At 41.1% G+C, this 17,492-nt stretch overlaps 1 protein-coding gene across 2 annotated transcripts in view; it reads right to left on the reverse strand.

Moving 5' to 3' along the window:
* The window catches only part of ZNF112 (zinc finger protein 112), a 26,410-nt gene that overhangs the window by 624 nt on the left and 8,294 nt on the right, over positions 1-17,492 (reverse strand). Inside the window, exons 2-5 of one of the 2 annotated variants that reach the window (XM_010852573.1) lie at positions 12,278-12,325; positions 9,151-9,277; positions 6,576-6,662; positions 158-2,033 (exon numbers count right to left, since the gene is read on the reverse strand). In XM_010852573.1, coding sequence (XP_010850875.1) covers positions 158-2,033; positions 6,576-6,662; positions 9,151-9,277; positions 12,278-12,292 — 2,105 coding nt within the window. In that variant the 5' untranslated portion in view covers positions 12,293-12,325. Of the gene's footprint in view, positions 1-157; positions 2,034-6,575; positions 6,663-9,047; positions 9,100-9,150; positions 9,278-12,277; positions 12,326-17,492 lie in introns of those variants that run through there. The other variant, XM_010852574.1, reaches the window with a different exon arrangement.

A 17,492-nucleotide genomic window follows, 5' to 3' on the forward strand; every position in this document is an offset into this window, starting at 1 on the left:
GCCCTTCCCACACATCTCACATTTATACGGCTTCACTCTGGTGTGGACTCTCTGGTGGCCTTGAAGATATGCTCTCTGACTGAAACCCTTCCCACAAACCTCACAGATGTATGGTCTCTCTCCAGTGTGGACACTCTGATGGCTCTGAAGGTAAGACCTCTGACTGAAGCTCTTACCACACTCATCACACTGGTAGGGTTTCTCTCCTGTGTGGACTCTCTGATGGGCCAAAAGAGTTGAGGCCTTGCTGAAGCCCTTCTCACATTCTCCACATTTATAGGGTTTCTCTCCTGTGTGAACCCTCTGATGAATTTGAAGATTAAAGCTCCAACTGAAGCCCTTCCCACACTCCTCACACTTGAATGGTTTTTCTCCCGTGTGAACCCTTTGGTGGCCTTGAAGGTGTGAACTCCGACTGAAGCCCTTCCCACACTCCTCACACTTGTATGGTTTCTCGCCAGTGTGGACTCTCTGATGCCCTTGAAGGTATGAATTACGACTGAAGCCCTTCCCACATGCCTCACATTTGTATGGTTTTTCTCCTGTGTGGACTCTCTGATGGGCTTGAAGGTATGAACTCCGACTGAAACCCTTATCACACTCCTCACACTTATAAGGCTTCTCTCCTGTGTGGACTCTCTGATGAACATTAAGAACAGATCTATGACTGAAGCCTTTACCACATGCACTGCATTTGTACGGCTTCTCGCCAGTGTGGACTCTCTGATGATCTTTAAGTTTTGAATTCCAGTTGAAGCCATTCCCACACACCTTGTAAGGTTTCTCTCCGATGTGAATTTTCTGATGGCCTTGAAGATACGAACTTTGGCTGAAGCTGTTACCACATGTGTAACGTTTATAGGGTTGTTCCCTAGTGTGGACTATCTGAAGGTTTTGAAAATGTGAGGCCAGACTGAAGCCATTAGCACATGCCTCAGAATTATAGGGAACCTCTTCCATGTGAACTCTGTGCTGAATATTCAGATCTGAGTTACAAATGAAACCTTTCTCATACTCCATGTCTGTGTATCGTTTCTCTTCAGTGTGGATTTTCTGATGGGCTCGAAGACAAGAATTCTCATTAAAGGCATTCCCATTCTCCTCAGATTCATGGGATTCCTCCTCGATGTAGACCCTAACAATACTACTAAGGTCTAAGCTATGACTGAAGCCTTTCTCATACACGCTGCATCTATCAGACGTCTCTCCTCTGGGTATAAGTTGATATGTGTTATGAGAGGAGCACTGATTGATGCTCTCACTGTATTCACATTTAAATGGCTTCTCTTTTGCGTGTCCTTTCTGATGCGATTGCAGATGTGAATTCTCAGAAATACAATGATCTCCTCTACAAACACTCTGATGAATATGAAGAACTGACCTGTAACTACAGTCCTTTTCACATGGACTGTATGTACAGGGCTTTCCTTCTAAATCTAATTGCTGATGAACTTCAGAGCTGGAGTCATCGCTGAAGGCTTTTCTGAACTCATTACCAGGATAGGGCTTTTGCCCTGTTTGAATATGATTAAGCAATGAAACCTTCATGACATCTTCTCCACAGTCATGGCAGCTGGAGTTTTTTCCTGTTCTGTGTACACCCAGATTATCACCATGATGTGAGATCCAACTGATGATGTCAGATTTACAGAAATCATTTTCCTTGGAAACTTGCTGACATCGACACTGATAATTACGTGACTCTGTAAGGTACATTTTCCTCCAAGAATGGTGGGCTCGCCAAGAGGGAAATTCTTGATTTTTTATGTCATTGGAACCATCTCCTATGTGAGTCAAGACACAGTTCTCATCTTCAGAAATCTGAATTGGTATTCCTGCCCAAACCTGGCAGGGGGAATCACCTTGTTTTTGCAACTGAGAAATATTCTCTTGGAAGTTTCTCATGGAATCTTGACACCCAGTTAACCTGCCTGCACCTCGTTGCCAGGACTGCCAGGTGGAAAGCTCTTTGGGGGAAAAGCAGCTTAATCCCACTTCTTGAATACTTTCCATATTATGTGGACTCTTGGTTCCTATAAGAATAAAGAGATTTTAGACATGTGCACAATGAATGCTTTTATTCAGAGATTTCAAGATTCTGCACTTAGATCATGACATGAGACTTCAATAAACTGGAGGAAAGTTTGTTACTACCTCTGACAATACTTAGAATATCGTTTACCTTTGGCTACACCAGGAATAGAAGTAGGATTCACAGAATTTGGGCTATGCATATGCCTCAAAATCAGGGCTATGCAATGCAACCTGGACATCAAAGATGGTGGCTCTGTTCCAAAGGCCTAGTTAAACCATGCACACATTGTCATGGGCTGCCTGGAGATTCCAAGGAAAAAACAGAAGTGGGTAGTCTCAAACTGGAAAGAATATAGTTTCAGGTGGACAAATGTATTTTGCCACACACAAAATCATGTGTTAAATGCTATGTAGATGAAGGTAAACAGAGACCTTTAATCGATTCTTGATGTCTTGTATGGCCTATCTCTAATGAGTTCATTTTCATGAGAATAATGCGTTCTCCTATGTCACTGTAAGCCATAACCAGTTTAAACTCCTTTTAAAAGATATTTTGCAATTAGCAAGGGCCATGGGGCAGGTGAAATGTGAAACACTGTGGCAGAATTGCAAAGGCAAGATGGGAATTTGCTCTATGACTCAAGAAACTCAAACCAGGGCTCTGTAGCAACCTAGAGGGGTGGGATGAGAAGGGAGATGGGAGGGAGGGTCAAGAGGGGAGGGACATAGGTATACCTATGGCTGATTATGTTTATATTTGGCAGAAACCAACGCAACACTGTAAAGCAAGTATCCTTCAATTAAAAATAAATTAATTTAATTCAAAAGAGAATTGCACAGGCAAGTTTCATGGTCCTTTGAGGCAACTTAACAAGCAAAACTCAATGAACAATGACTGTCATTTTGCTGATAAAGTACTTTGATGTTTAAGGAATCTGAGGCACTGGTAGAGTTGAAGATGGGCATGTTTGGGTGGAAATGGCTTGTCTGTTAGTTACTAAAGCTCAGGTTATCAGCAGGCAGCGTATCATTCACATCCTAGTGAGAAGTACATTTATTCCCGGAGAACAAGTGGCCCAACAGGGCTGAAGCAATAACACGCACTCTCCTAATACTTGGCAAAATATTAATCCTCTTTCAGTATCCAAGGTGAGGGGAAAAAGGCAGTAAAAGGGAATTTTTTTCTCATAATGTGAATATTATCTTCAAATGCAATAATTCTTCCTTAGCTACTGGTGTTCTCCTGTCTCTAAACACGGGAGTGTATTACACACAAGGAAGAGCACTTTGCTGTGTGCACTGTCTCACCCTTACTGCCTCTAACACTCCTAGTGAACAGCAGCTGCTCAGTAAGCATTTAATGAATAGATCACAGCTTGAGTCATTCTCAGTCACAGAACTGAAAGGGCATGCATGTGTAAGTTACTTTTTATGGGAAAGAAGCTGGTGATGGCAATTTTACTGCACAGCTGAAAGGCTGTATGAGAGGCAGGGTTACACTCAGTTACCACTTGCCAGTGAGAAAAGCAAAGGTCACAAGAATCTTGTGGACTGTGTCTTTTTAATTCTGAAAATAACCTTTGAAATGGTGTAGTTTTTCTCACACAAAATCTTAACTCTTAGCCCCACCCTATCGCCAACTTTTAAAACAAGGAAAAAAATAAAGGGCGACACTGACGACTGCGTGGCAGCCGGCTCTGGGGCAATGTGTTGGCTGCAGGGCCTACGGCACATCCACGAGTACGCATCTCAGTACTTAAAAACAAGAATGCTTAGCGATGTCTTTGGTTTCTCAAAAGCAAGGCTTTCAGTTATTATACTAACATTCTGTCACCTAAAGGTGAAATGGAGTTCCCTGGTGGTCCAGTGGCTGCGACTCCACACTCCCAGTGCTGGGGGGCCCGGGTATCCCTGGTGAGGGAACTAGATCCCACATGCTGCAACTAAGACCCGGTATGCTGCATGCAACGTGCAGCATATGGCTAAATGCTGCATGTCATAGCCACATATTGGATTATGTAGCAATGATTTTTTTAAAAAAAGAGTTATAATCTCAGATTGGGAGGGATTTCCCCAAGGTACCATGAAGGAGAAAAATTAGTACTTTATTACCGTGAAGGAAAAAAATTAGTACTTTAAAAATAAGAATATATATTTTCAAAATTTTGCATGAATATAAGGTATAAACATGTTAATATATGGAAATACTAAATAAAAAGGTACTTCAAAATATGACATTACATTCCTACTGATACCATCAGGCAGGGGGACTAGCACACTACAGCCCTAGCTCTGTTTTTGTATAGCCTAGGAACAAGAATAGATTTTACATTTTTTAAACTGGTGTAAGAAAAAGCATTTGGTCTCTTTGACAGAGATCAAATATGGTCAGCAAAACCTAAAATATTTACCATCTGGACCTTCAGAGAAAAAGTTTGCTGACACTTTGTCTAAAGAATATATTGCCTGTATGACCTTGAACCTGAACTGAGATGACAACAGAAAAATCATAGAAGTGAAGTAATTTGTTTTGAAATTTTCAGTTGACTCTCATTCCTACCCAGGAGCATTTCCAGCTCCACAGCTGTGACCACGGCTTTTGACATCAGAATCTGAGGACTCAAGAAATATTACTAAAATGTTTGGACTCACATAAATGTCCAGCTTAGAAGTTCTACTTTAAAAAGAAAACTACAGCCCAGTACCGCCCAGTGAACACGATGCAAAAATCAACAAAACATTCTGAATTCAACAGCACATTAAAAGATCGTACAAGACAATCACATGGGACTTATTCTAGGAATGCAAGGATGGTTCAACGTCTTCAGATCACTACATGTGACACCCAGTATTAGCAAAATGAAGGATAAAAATCATATGATCAAAAGCAACAAAAGCAAAAATAAACAAGTGGGACTACATCAAACTAAGAAGCTTCTGCACAGCAAAGGAAACCAACAACAAAATGAAAAGGCAAACTTACTGAATGGGAGAAAGTATTTGTAAATCATATATTTGATAAGGGGTTAATATCCAAACTACATAGAGAACTCATACAATTCAATAGCAAAAAACAAACTATTCAATTTAAAAAAAGTGGGCAGAAGACCTGAATAGACATTTTCCCAAAGAAGACACACAGCTGGCCAACAGGTTCATAAAAAGATGCTCAACAACATTAATCACCAGGGAAATGCAAACCAAAATTACAATGAGCTATCAACTCCCATCTGTTGGAATGGCTGTTATCAAAAAGATGTGTGTGTGCGCTCACTCGCTTCAGTTGTGTCTGACTCTTTGCGACCCTATGGACTGTGGCTCACCAGGCTCTAAGGCAAGAGATGACAAATGCTGGCAAGGATGTAGAGAAAAGGGAAAGCTTGTACACTGTCGGTGGGAATATAAGTTGGTGCAGCCACTATGGAAGTCGTTATAGAGGTTCCTCAAAAAATTAAAAATAGAATTATATGATTCAGCAATTCTACTTCTAGGTATTTATCTGAAGAAAAAGAAAACACTCACTTGAAAAGATACAGCCCATAGGGTTGCAAAGAATCAGACATGACTAAACAACAACACATGTACACTGTACAACATGTACACCACAGAATTATGTACAACAGTCGAGATAAAGGAACAGTCTCAGTGTCCACTGATGGATAAACGGATAAAGAAAATGCAACCACAGATAAATATGAAATCTTGCCATTTGCAACAATGCAGGTAGACCTTGGAGGTATTTAAAGACAAATACTGCTCGATCTCTATTATACGTGGAATCTAAAACACTCCCCAACACACACACACACCAAGCAAGCTCACAGATACCAGAAAACGGATGGGTGGTTGCAAGAGGCAGCAGTTTGGGGACAGGAGAAATAGGTGAACTGATTTTTTTAATTTAAACAAACTGAATAAAAAAGAAAAGAAAACTGTAGCTAGGTCAAGAGACTGTTACATATTAGAGGATGGGAGAGTAAGAAGAACAGAATAAGATAAAGAACTGGGCATTTAAATGAGGAAGTTAATGCAAGAGTGTCTCACCTGAAATTGCTGCATGGGAGGGCAGATTATCCTTTAGCACTGATCATTTCTGATATTTCTTTTAGCTGCCTGGCTATTCTTATCCTTTAAGGAATAATGAGTACCTATCCATGAATACTAAAGGACACCTACACAGAATTAGGACAGGCGTTCATCTGACGACAAACAACACTCTGGAGTATCTCTCTATCACATGGTTTACTGTATACCTGTTGGCTGCCTCAGGGAGGAATGAAGACAGGGAAGGCCATGCATATATTAACTGACTCACTCATTCAAGGCACATAGCAAAGCAAGCCAAGTAACCCGAAGCAGAAGCATCACTGAGACAGGTCTGATGGGTAGCAAGTGGGCCAGTGCAGCTGGGACAGAAGGAATGAGCTAGGATCGGAGAAGCTAGAGCAGTGAGGGTACAGACACCTCAGGGCCTGACCCCTTCTGACTCGTGTTCTGGGAGGGGCTCTCTGGCTGCTGGGTGACTGCCGGATGGTTCTCACCTGAACACCCATCTCTCTGGGACTCCATCATCAAACGCTCTTCTCTCTCCAGCTGGAATATAAGCTCTGGTTTGAAGGGCTGATTTCCTGTAAAAAAGGAGAGAAGAGCAAAAGTTTTCAATTTTGACCAAGTCTAACTTGTGGTTTTTTGTTTTTTTCCCCTCCTGAATCATATTTTTGTTTTTTGGGTTTTTTTTTCTTCTTCTGATTCATGTTTTTGGCATCATATCTAAGAAATCTTTGCCTAACCCAAGGTCATGAAAATTTTCTCCTGTGTTTCCATCTACAAGTTTCACACTTCTACATTTTACATTAGGCCCTTCATCCACTTCGAGTTAATCTTTCATTTTGTAGGTGGGAGGCATGCAAATATATGCATACAGAAGTCCAAGTGTTTCAGCACTATCTGTTGAAAAAATACTTTCTCCAGTGAATTTCCTTGGCCCCTGCAGAAGAATTGCTTATTCCATTCACTGCAGTAAACAAATCCACTAAGGAGTGTTGAGGATTGCAATTTATTCTCCCATCCTCCTCCCACTAGACCTAAAACTAAAGGTATATAGAGTTATAAACTGTATTCCTTAGCTACTTCCATGAATCCTTTCCTTTCTCTGTTTACTGTGGTTAAGGTATCCCTTTCAAACACAACTCATTTTTCTTTTCGATGATCATCCCTTCACATTCTTATTTGATTTACTTTTTAGAATGTGTTGAACTAAATATTTTCTTAAAAGACTTTTTGGATGTGGATCATTTTTTAAAAGTCTTTATTGAATTTGTTACAGTATTGCTTCTGTTTTATGTTTTGTTTTTTTTTTTTGGCTGCGAGGCATGTGGGATCTTAGTTCCCCAACCAGGCATTGAACCTGCATCTTCTGCATTGGAAGGTGGAGTCTTAACCACTGGAGCACCAGGGAAGTCCCCTAACATATTTTCAAAAGTCCAAACTAGACCAAAAGGTGTTATTCAGACAAGTGTGACCCTCTCAAACATCTCTTCCACGCCATCACAGCTCACTATTGACAAGAAACTAAATTCATGATTTCCTGATTAATCCTTGCGTTGCTTACATACATTTACTTATTTTCCCTTTTTTCCCTTACACAAACTAGTAAGTATACTATTAATGCTCTTTTGTACTTGGTTATCTTCAGGGAAAATTCCTACAAGTGAGTTGCTGAGAAAGGGTAAATCCATAGTTCTGTTAGACGCTGCCAAATTCTTCTCCATAGGGGTGGTATCGTGTTGCATTCCCAGTCAAAACATGAAAGTGCTTTATTCCCCACAACTTTGCCCCCCCCCCAAATAGTGTTAAGTTTCTGAATTCTGGGGGACTTCCCTAGCGGTCCAGTGGTTAAGACTCGGTGCTTTCACTGCTGGGGCCTGGGTTCAATCCCTGGTTGGGGAATGAAGATCCAACAACCTTCATGAGACAGACCAAAAAAAAAAAAAAAGTTTTTGAATTTTTGCCAACCTCATGAATGAAAAATGGCGTTTCAGTATAATTTGAATTAGTACCTCTCTTACTTTGAATGAAACTGAATAAATATTCATACATATACATATTTTTATATATCCATGTATGTTTATGTATATGAAAATAGGTGTACACATCCAGACACACCCCTAATCCTAGCTCTAAGCCCTAAGGCCAGGAAACAAAGATACCACAGTGGCAAGGACAGTTCCTAGCATCCAAGGCCTATTCTGTAGCCTTTCCATATAACAGTGTAGCCTTGGGTATAACAGCTTTTAGTGAGTCCTCAGAGTCCTCTAGCAAATTATTTGAGGCTCTGGGCACCCCCCAGCTTGCCACTGGTGTCAAGAGTGTAGTCCTGGGGATTCCTCAACGTGGCCTGCACACAGAAGCATTTAGGGATATTAGGGCCATGGCATGTGTAAATTACCCTCAAATGGTTCAGATGTAAATTATGCATATGAGAAAAGAGCATTCACATAAACGATAAAGTGAATGGGGTGAAATATCACTCTAGGTGTGTGTGCTGTGCTCAGTCACGTCTGACTCTTTGTCACCCATGGACTGTACCCTGCCAGGCTCCTCTGTCCATGGGATTTTTCAGGCAAGAATATAGGAGTGGGTTGCCATTTCCTCCTCCAGGGCATCTTCCCGACTCAGGGATCGAACTTAATCTCCTGTGTCTCCTGCATTACAGGCAGATACTTTACCACTGAGCCATAGGTAAAAGCGATGGGGGTATTCTTGTTCTATACTTTTGCAAATTTTCTGTATGTTTGAAGACAAGTATGTCACTAAAGCAGAAAAACCAAAATACCTCTGAAAAACCACAGCTACAGTTATTGGCACCATGAAAATCCAAAAAGCGCAGCAACTCGACTTTATGGGGCAAGACCACAAGCTCCCCATTCATATTAATAGTTCAAGGGACAGATTTTTTTCCTGGACAGAAACACATTGTCTCTGTCTCTGGGATTACTAGGACTTATAGGTACCTAAGCTGAGAGGACGATTTTAGGAGTTCCAGAGCTTCAAATGACTGCACCCACAAAGGAATCCCAGGAGGATGACACTGAGTCCCCGAGGCACTGTGCTCACCCACTGAGAGCAGGTTCTGGAAGTTCTCCAGCATCACTTCCTGGTACAGCCTCCTCTGAGCCGAGTCCAGCAGCCCCAGCTCCTCCTCGGTGAAGACCACAGCCACGTCCTTGAAGGACACTGGCTCCTATGACACCAAACACACACACACAATGTTTATGGAAGAGGGACAGCCCCGAGAAAGTGCAAGGACGGGAAGTGGTTCCAGATTCCTAAGGACCAAGTCACATTTCAGCAACTGCCTTCTGTTTGCCTTTCACACTGCTGATTCCATCCACCAGAAAGGCTGCAGGAAAAGGAATCCTTGCACTTTAAACTGCTGCCTTTTGATAGTACCCCTGTAGGTAAGTCCCTGGAGCTCTGCTGCATTGCATGGGTTGCTAGAAAAGCTTTAGTTCCAACAGTGTGCGATGGAGTCTGTTTTCCCTCTTTTTATATACATATACCAACCAGTCCATCCTAAAGGAGATCAATCCTGGGTGTTCATTGGACGGACTGATGCTGAAGCTGAAACTCCAATACTTTGGCCGCCTCATGCGAAGAGTTGACTCATTGGAAAAGACTCTGATGCTGGGAGGGATTGGGGGCAGGAGGAGAAGAGGACGACAGAGGATGAGATGGCTGGATGGCATCACCGATTCGATGGACGTGAGTCTGAATGAACTCTGGGAGTTGGTGATGGACAGGGAGGCCTGGCGTGCTGTGATTCATGGGGTCGCAAAGAGTTGGACACGACTGAGCGACTGAACTGAACTGAACTGAACCGCTTATTTGATGCGCCAGACTTACAGGGCATGAGTCACCTTTCCTATTCAAGGATGGAGCCCTCCTCTGTGCCCCATCCGGATGTGTAGCGTTTATGGACACAGCTCTGGGGCCTCACTCTGCCGTGGGGCCCTGGACCCAGTCTGCATCCTCTCTTCACTTGCAGGCTGTTAACTGTACCTTAGGGTACTAGGAATAATAAAATGAGTGACTATAAGTAAAACACTTAGGAACAGCGCCTGGTACATAGTATATACCCAGTGTGTGCATGCTAAGTCGCTTCAGCTGTGTCTGACTCTTTGTGACACCATGAACTGTAGCCCACTAGGCTCTTCTGTCTGGAATTCTCCAGGCATGAATACTGGAGTGGGTTGCCATGACCTCCAGATCTTCCAACCCAGGGATTGAAACCGCATCTCCTTACATCTCCTACATTAGCAGGCAGATGAGTTCTTTACCACTAGAGTCACCTGGGGAGCCCAAGTACCTAATAAATGCTAACTATTATTATGATTACTGTTACCATCATCATTGCTGACATTCCACTTCAGGGCTATACAGTAATTCAAGGAATTGATGGTTGAGAATATAGTGAACTGATACAAATAATGCATGCTTACTTAGTTTTAGAGTAAACAATGTTGCAAGATTGTTTCCATATAGACCTTAGTCCCTAGAACTCTGCTGGTTATCTCCTGAAGATAAATTACAAAAAGTAGAAATGGTAATGTTAAAGAAAAACAAACTTTAAAGTTTTAAGACCATAATGGCAAGTGCTTCCTCCAAAAAGATTTTTCTTAATTTATTCTGCTTCCAAGAAAGTATAAATTCCTAAGCCTCCATACTCTGGACAACAGTGGACACGAATACTCAAAAGCAAAAACCAAAAAACTTGGATAATTTCAGAAGTCAATTTGGGAAGCCAAAACTAGTTATCTCAAAAACTTTCACAAAATTGATAAGTAATGAATATTACTCTTTTCATATGTTTACTGGTCATCTGTTTCTTGTTTTGTAATAACATTCATTCACTTGGGGACAGTAGGCCTTTTCTTCCATATATGATATAAACTCTTTTCTTCCTACCTTGTTATCTGTCTTTGAATTTTTTTGCTATAGGGAAATTTAAAATTTCTGTATGAAGACCTGCTCAACACTGCATTTGTTCTGGCTGGAGCTTCAAACACCACAACTTCAAGTCTTGGTCTCTGAATGAGAACTCTGGTTTGGTTTGATTTTTGGTTTTGGTTTTGTGTCTCTTTCCACCCCAACTGTATGCCTGATACTCTTGGTCCAGAAAGACTTTGGAATCGGCCAGACACGTGCCTACTGCAGAAACCTGAACAGGATCTGAACTTACATGAACCTCTTATTTTCATGTTGATGGGGAAGATGATTCAGTCCCTCTCAGGGCAGTGAATAGAGTTACGGATGGAAAGTACCTGTGTCTTTTTTTTTTGGAGTATAGTTGCTTTACAATGGTGTGATAGTTTCTGCTATACAGTGTCTGTATGACTTACAGTATGACTAAAATTTTACAATTAAGTACCTGTGATGCTCTCATTAATTCATGAATGGTATAACACAGAAAGGTACACAGACAGACACAGACACACACAAAGAAAGCTTTCAGGTCCCGGAAAGAAAGAATCTAGATCTTTTTGAATGAAAACAGCTAACACTCTTTTTCTGAGTTCAGCGTCAGTATGATTCTGTTAGACAAAACTACTCTTTAGGTATTCTTTTTACAAAGTCTGTGGGGTACCACTTAAAAAAAACTCATTTAAAAAAATTTTTTAAAGTTTTGAGTCCCTATAACATTGGACAAATAATATTAGAATTCTCTCAGAATTACTCTGAGTAAAGATTAAATAAAGGGAAAATGAGTCTGTTGTGTAAAAGTGCAAGAATCATCAAGACGTTAAAGGTTGTGAATGAGGAATACTTTTTTAAAAAGGAGGAGAATGTATAATAGTTCGTTGAAATAATGACAAAAATTGAGTGCTATAATCTTAAGTGAAAAAAAGACAATTAAAAATTGTATCTATTATTGCAAGTCTAGTTATGAATGCACATAAAAATAAACATAAAAAAACAAGTGATTTGAAGGCAGGGTAATAATGTGTGGGCCTTCCCATTTTAAAAATTTCCATTCTCTTTTACACTATTAGTTGTGAAACAAAATGGTAATATATAAAAACTGAGGAAGGAAATTTTAAAGAAGGTGAGTCAAGAGAGCATGGCACACAACCAGTATTAAATGTCTGCTGCCATTCTTTACTCTTGGCAAGAAAGAGAAATAAGGTATCCACTGAGACATGAAATTACCTGTTAAGTGACAGAAATAAAAAATCCAACTCACCTGGAACTTCATCATCGTCTTGTCCTTTTCCTGGGGAAAGGCAGAGACCTGAAGAGACACAAAACAAGAAAGAAGCCATGAGAGAGGGGGAAACGCATCTCTGTGCAAATCAGAAAAAGGTGTCCCTTCTCCTGGGCAGATGCAGCCACACACACCTTCACAGGCAGGGTGTGGGCTGGGGTCTAACCATCCCTAGGCTAACCCGGCAGGATGCCCACCAGCGAGGGGCAGCCTGCACCGCCACACCCTGCAGCCCTCACACAGCTCGAGCCTCCCGAGATACACACTGTGAACCTGGGGAACATGCAAAAGGAGACACAGTTAAGTGGGAGAGGAGAGGTGCTCGTTAAAAGCACCTCTGGGGACAGTTAGCTTTTAAAACCTCTAACTGCTATATATTTGCTACACATTTGCTCTATATTCCTTGTGTGTGCTAAGTCATGTCTGACTCCTGGTGACCCAGTGGACTGTAGCCCACCAGGCTCGTCAGTCCACGGAATCAGGCAACAATACTGGAGTGGATTGCCATTTCCTTCTCCAGGGGATCTTCCCAACCGAGGGATCAAAACCCACATCTCTTGCATCTCCTGCATTGGCAGGCAGATTCTTTACCACTGCACCACCTGGGAATTGCTCTATATTGGCACTGTTAAAGATCTGCTATAGATTTTTAAACCATGGTTAAATTAATTAACCTCTCTAGGCTTACTTCTGCGGAGAAGGCAATGGCACCCCACTCCAGTACTCTTGCCTGGAAAATCCCATGGATGGAGGAGCCTGGAAGGCTGCAGTCCATGGGGTCGCTAAGAGTCAGACACAACTGAGCGACTCCACTTTCACTTTTCACTTTCATGCATTGGAGAAGGAAATGGCAACCCACTCCAGTGCTCTTGCCTGGAGAATCCCAGGGACGGGGGAGCCTGGTGGGCTGTCGTCTCTGGGGTCGCACAGAGTTGGACGTGACTGAAGCGACTTAGCAGCAGCAGCAGCAGCAGCAGGCTTACTTCTGCAAGCTGCAACACTAGGATTGTAATAGTACCAATACCATAAGATTGCTGTTAGGATACATGGGTGAGCAGTGGAAAACTGCTGTAACTATACCAGTGTTTTAGATTAATATCTGGTAGCTTCAGAGAAGCAGGCACTATTCTGCAATATAAAACAGTCCTTCAAATGGGGGTTGTAAGAAATCTGGGCCGCAGAGATTATGGCTTTTCACTTTTGTTGCCCTGATAATATTGCAGGTGGCCAAAAGGTTTATTTGGGTTTTCCATACCATATTAGGGAAGAACCCAAAAGAACTTTTTCACCAACCCAATAACATTCGTTTAGACTTTGAGACCACCCTTCTGAGAAGTCTAATGGCTAGTGAATATTCCTCCTGAAGCCAAAGGAGATTCCAGCAGTACATTCCTCTTCCCATGTGAATGTGATAAAGATTACAGAAGCCCATGATGATACTGTATCTATGTGAAGCACTGGCTCCATGCTTGACCCATGGGAGGATCTGGAAACAACGAGTTTGACTTCTTGGGTTCTCCCTCAAGGTTATTTACCATTCTCAACAGTCATTTACTGTTATTTATCTTCTTCACTATTCCCAAGCAACTTCCAAGTTGTCTGTGGAAGAAAAAGAACTCAAAAGAAGGGGGAGGGGGCTAATCACAGGCTTTGTGGCCACATAGTGTCTCTGTGGAATAAGGTTCCTTTTGTTCCTTTTACAACCTTTAAATGTAAAAACCATTCTCAGCTGGGGAGGGAGAGGAGCTTTACAAAAATAAGCCATGGGCAGTAGTTTGCCCACCTGCATTCTCCACCCTCTAAGGTTTTTTTTTTAAGTCTTTATTGAATTTGTTACAATACTGCTTCTGTTCTGTGTTTTCTTGGCCCACGAGGCATGCGGGATCTTAGTTCCTCCACCAGGGATTGAACCCACACCCGCTGGATTGGAAGGAGAAGTCTTAACCCTGGACTGCCAGGGAAGTCCTAGCCCTCTTAGCTTTTAACACTCAGCTGGTCCAAGATACCTTTTAACAAGCTTGGCTGCAGTCTTATTAATCCCTAAAACCCACTCTGCCAGTCTAATAGAAGCAATGCTTTGTCCAAGCAGGCAATGAAAGGGGGTATGGGAGAGGTGTCAGTCCCTGGGTTGGGAAAATTCCCTGGAGGAGGGCATGGCAACGCACTCCAGTATTCTTGCCTGGAGAATCCCATAGACAGAGGAGCCTGGTGGGCTACAGTCCATGGGGTCACAAAGAGTCAAACAGGACTGAGCACTTATATAGCAAAGTAAATTTTTGCAAGTTAATTAACCCCTCAATGCCTCTGTTTCTTCACGGGTAAAATGTGAATAAAAACAGGAAGGATTCTGTAGTGTTCCAGTGGTTAGGAATCTGCACTTTCACTGTCCAGGGTGCTGGTTCAATCCCTTGTTGAGGAACTAAGACGCCACGGGCAGCACGACGTGGCCCAAAATAAAATTTTCTAATGGAAATAAAAATAAGTTTATCATGAAGAAAACATGAGTTAGTGCATCAAAGCATTAGAAAGCCAGTGAGGTTCATAATAAGCACCCAATAAAGATTAGCTATTATTAGTGTCATCCTCATTGTCACCAGGAAATATACAGAAGCCACACATTAGCCCTGGTTTGTTTCTAAGTACATTTATTTTAGGTAGTAATTATCAGTAGGCGTATATCACCTCTTGAATATTCCTAAAAAGCTGGTGGCTTCAGCATCCCACCAAAACTGACTGCAATATGAAACATGTATGTAAGTAAAGTCATTTCAGTGACAAGTAACTCTGTTGGAGTCACAAGTAGTGCCAGGTGACTTTATCAATTTCCACTGCTGCTGAAAGTTAAAACAAGGAATATCTTCATTCCTGCACAATCTTTTAGTGTGATGTGATGGCCAAAACTCACAGGATTTACACTAAAAGTAATTCTACTGTATGTAGGTTAAACAATAAATGTTAAAAAATTGAATGAAGCCGTTCAGCAAGCACTTTTCCAACCTTAAAATAAATAAAGATCACCTGGGGTTCCTATTAAAAGGAAGCACCTTGGTCCCACCCCTACCTACAAAATTCTACCTAAATTGGTATGAAACTGGATCCCAGGACTTGCCTGTATACAGAGCTCCCAGGTGATAACAGTGCTTGAAAGATGCCAGAGAAAACCAATGCATTGCCTACAGGGGTACAGTGATTCAAACGGTTCCAGATTTTTCATTAGAAATCACGAGGCCAGAAGGAAGTAGCACAATACTTTTGAAGGAGTGAAAGAAAAGAACTGTCAAAGCAGAGTTGTATACTAAAGAACAATTTAGAAAAATATTTAGGGATGAAGTTTCGTGAAAGTGCTCTCCAATAAACTCAGAATTCATAGGGAGCCTACTTGCCTTAAGAGGACTGGTAAAGGAAAACTTTCAAAGGCAACAAGGGGAAAAAAAATTGTATCATTAGGAAGGAGTCACAGAACAGTAAATATCTGGGAAAACATGATAGATGACTTATCTCTTGAGTTCTTTAAAATACATTTTGCCATTGGAAGCAAAAATTATAACATTGAAAGTTTTCAAAGTATATATTGGGTTGGCCAAAAAGTTCTGATTTGTCCGTAAGAGTTTTTTATATAACAACTAGAACATAAACATAATGCATTATTTTTTCTCTGGGTAATGCTTTTTAGTTTCTTTCTTTGTCTTTAGTTTTGAGTTTATCCTGTTTGTGATGTGCTCAAGTTGTTAAAAGAAAACCTCTAGGTTACACTTAAGATGCTAGAAAAGAGAAGCAAAATAAACCCGAGTCAAACAAAAGAAAGGAAAAAATAAAGGTAAATGCAGAAATCAATGAAATTGAAAACAGATGTGTAATAGAGCCAAGTCAATGAAACCAAAAGTATTCTTTTTTTTTCTTACTGTAACAAAAACTCTAGTAAGAATGGCAAAGAATAAAAGAGAGATTTAAAAAAAGTTACCAATATTAGGAATGAAAGAGTAAATATCATGACTTCCAGAAGAAAACATAAGAGAAACTCTTCCTGACTTCGAGTTAGGCAGAGTTCTTAGACGTGAAAAGCACAACTCATAAAACACTGATAAATCAGACTTCATCAAAAATTAAAACTTTTGCTCTGCAAAATACACTGTTCAGAGGATGAAAAGACAAACCAGTCTGAGAAAAAATATTTGGAAATGACATCTGACAAAGAACTTACATTTAGAATACATGAATAACTCTCAAACATCAATAGTAGGGAAAATGCAACTCAGTTACTCAATTTAAAATTTAGCAAAACATATCAACATTTTAGTAAAGAAGATAAGCTGAAGAAAAGATGTATCTGCTGAACATTATTAGTCATTAGAGAAATGTAAATTAAAGTCACAATAAGATAACACAGGTATATCATAATAAAGATTTTTTAAAAACCAACGGAAAATACGAAGTGCCGACAAGCATATGAAGCACCTAGAATTCTCGTACATCATTAATGGGAACGCAAAACAGCAGATATCCTGGAGAACAGTTTAGCTGCTGCTTACAAAGTTACACATACATTTTCTATATGACCCACCAATCACACTCCTGGTTATAAACTCTAGAGAAATAAGCAAACAAAACAAAACGAAACCTTGTACACAAGTGTTTATTCATAACTGCCAAAAGTTGGGTAACTCAGCTGGTTAAAATGTCTGCCTGCAATGCAGGAGACCTCGGTTCAATTCCTGGGTCAGAAGTTCCCCTGGAGAAGGGATAGCTACCCACACCAGTATTCTTGGGCTTCCCTGGTGGCTCAGACGGTAAAGAATCCACCTGCAATGTGGGAGACCTGGGTTTGATCCCCAGGTTGGGAAGATTCCCTGGAGAAGGGCATGGCAACCCACTCCAGTATTCTTGCCTGAAATCCCCATGGACAGACGGGCCTGGCGAGCCACAGTCGACGGGGTCACAGAGAGTCGGATACGACTGAGTGACTAAGCACAGCACAAAAACATTCCAAATTTTCTTCAACAAGTAAATAAACTAGTATAACCATAAACGTAATATTACCCAGCAACAAAAACAAAGTACTGATACACACAACAACTTGGATGGAAGTAAAAGGCATTATGCTGGGACTGGTTCTCAGAACTCTCTGAGATGCTGTTCCTGGGTTATAACCCTCAACTTGGCACAGATAAAATTTTCCATTAAAAAAAAAAAAGGC

This window comes from Bison bison, unplaced genomic scaffold (assembly GCF_000754665.1).
Source record: "Bison bison bison isolate TAMUID 2011002044 unplaced genomic scaffold, Bison_UMD1.0 scf7180017864313, whole genome shotgun sequence".
Lineage (NCBI taxonomy): Eukaryota > Metazoa > Chordata > Mammalia > Artiodactyla > Bovidae > Bison > Bison bison.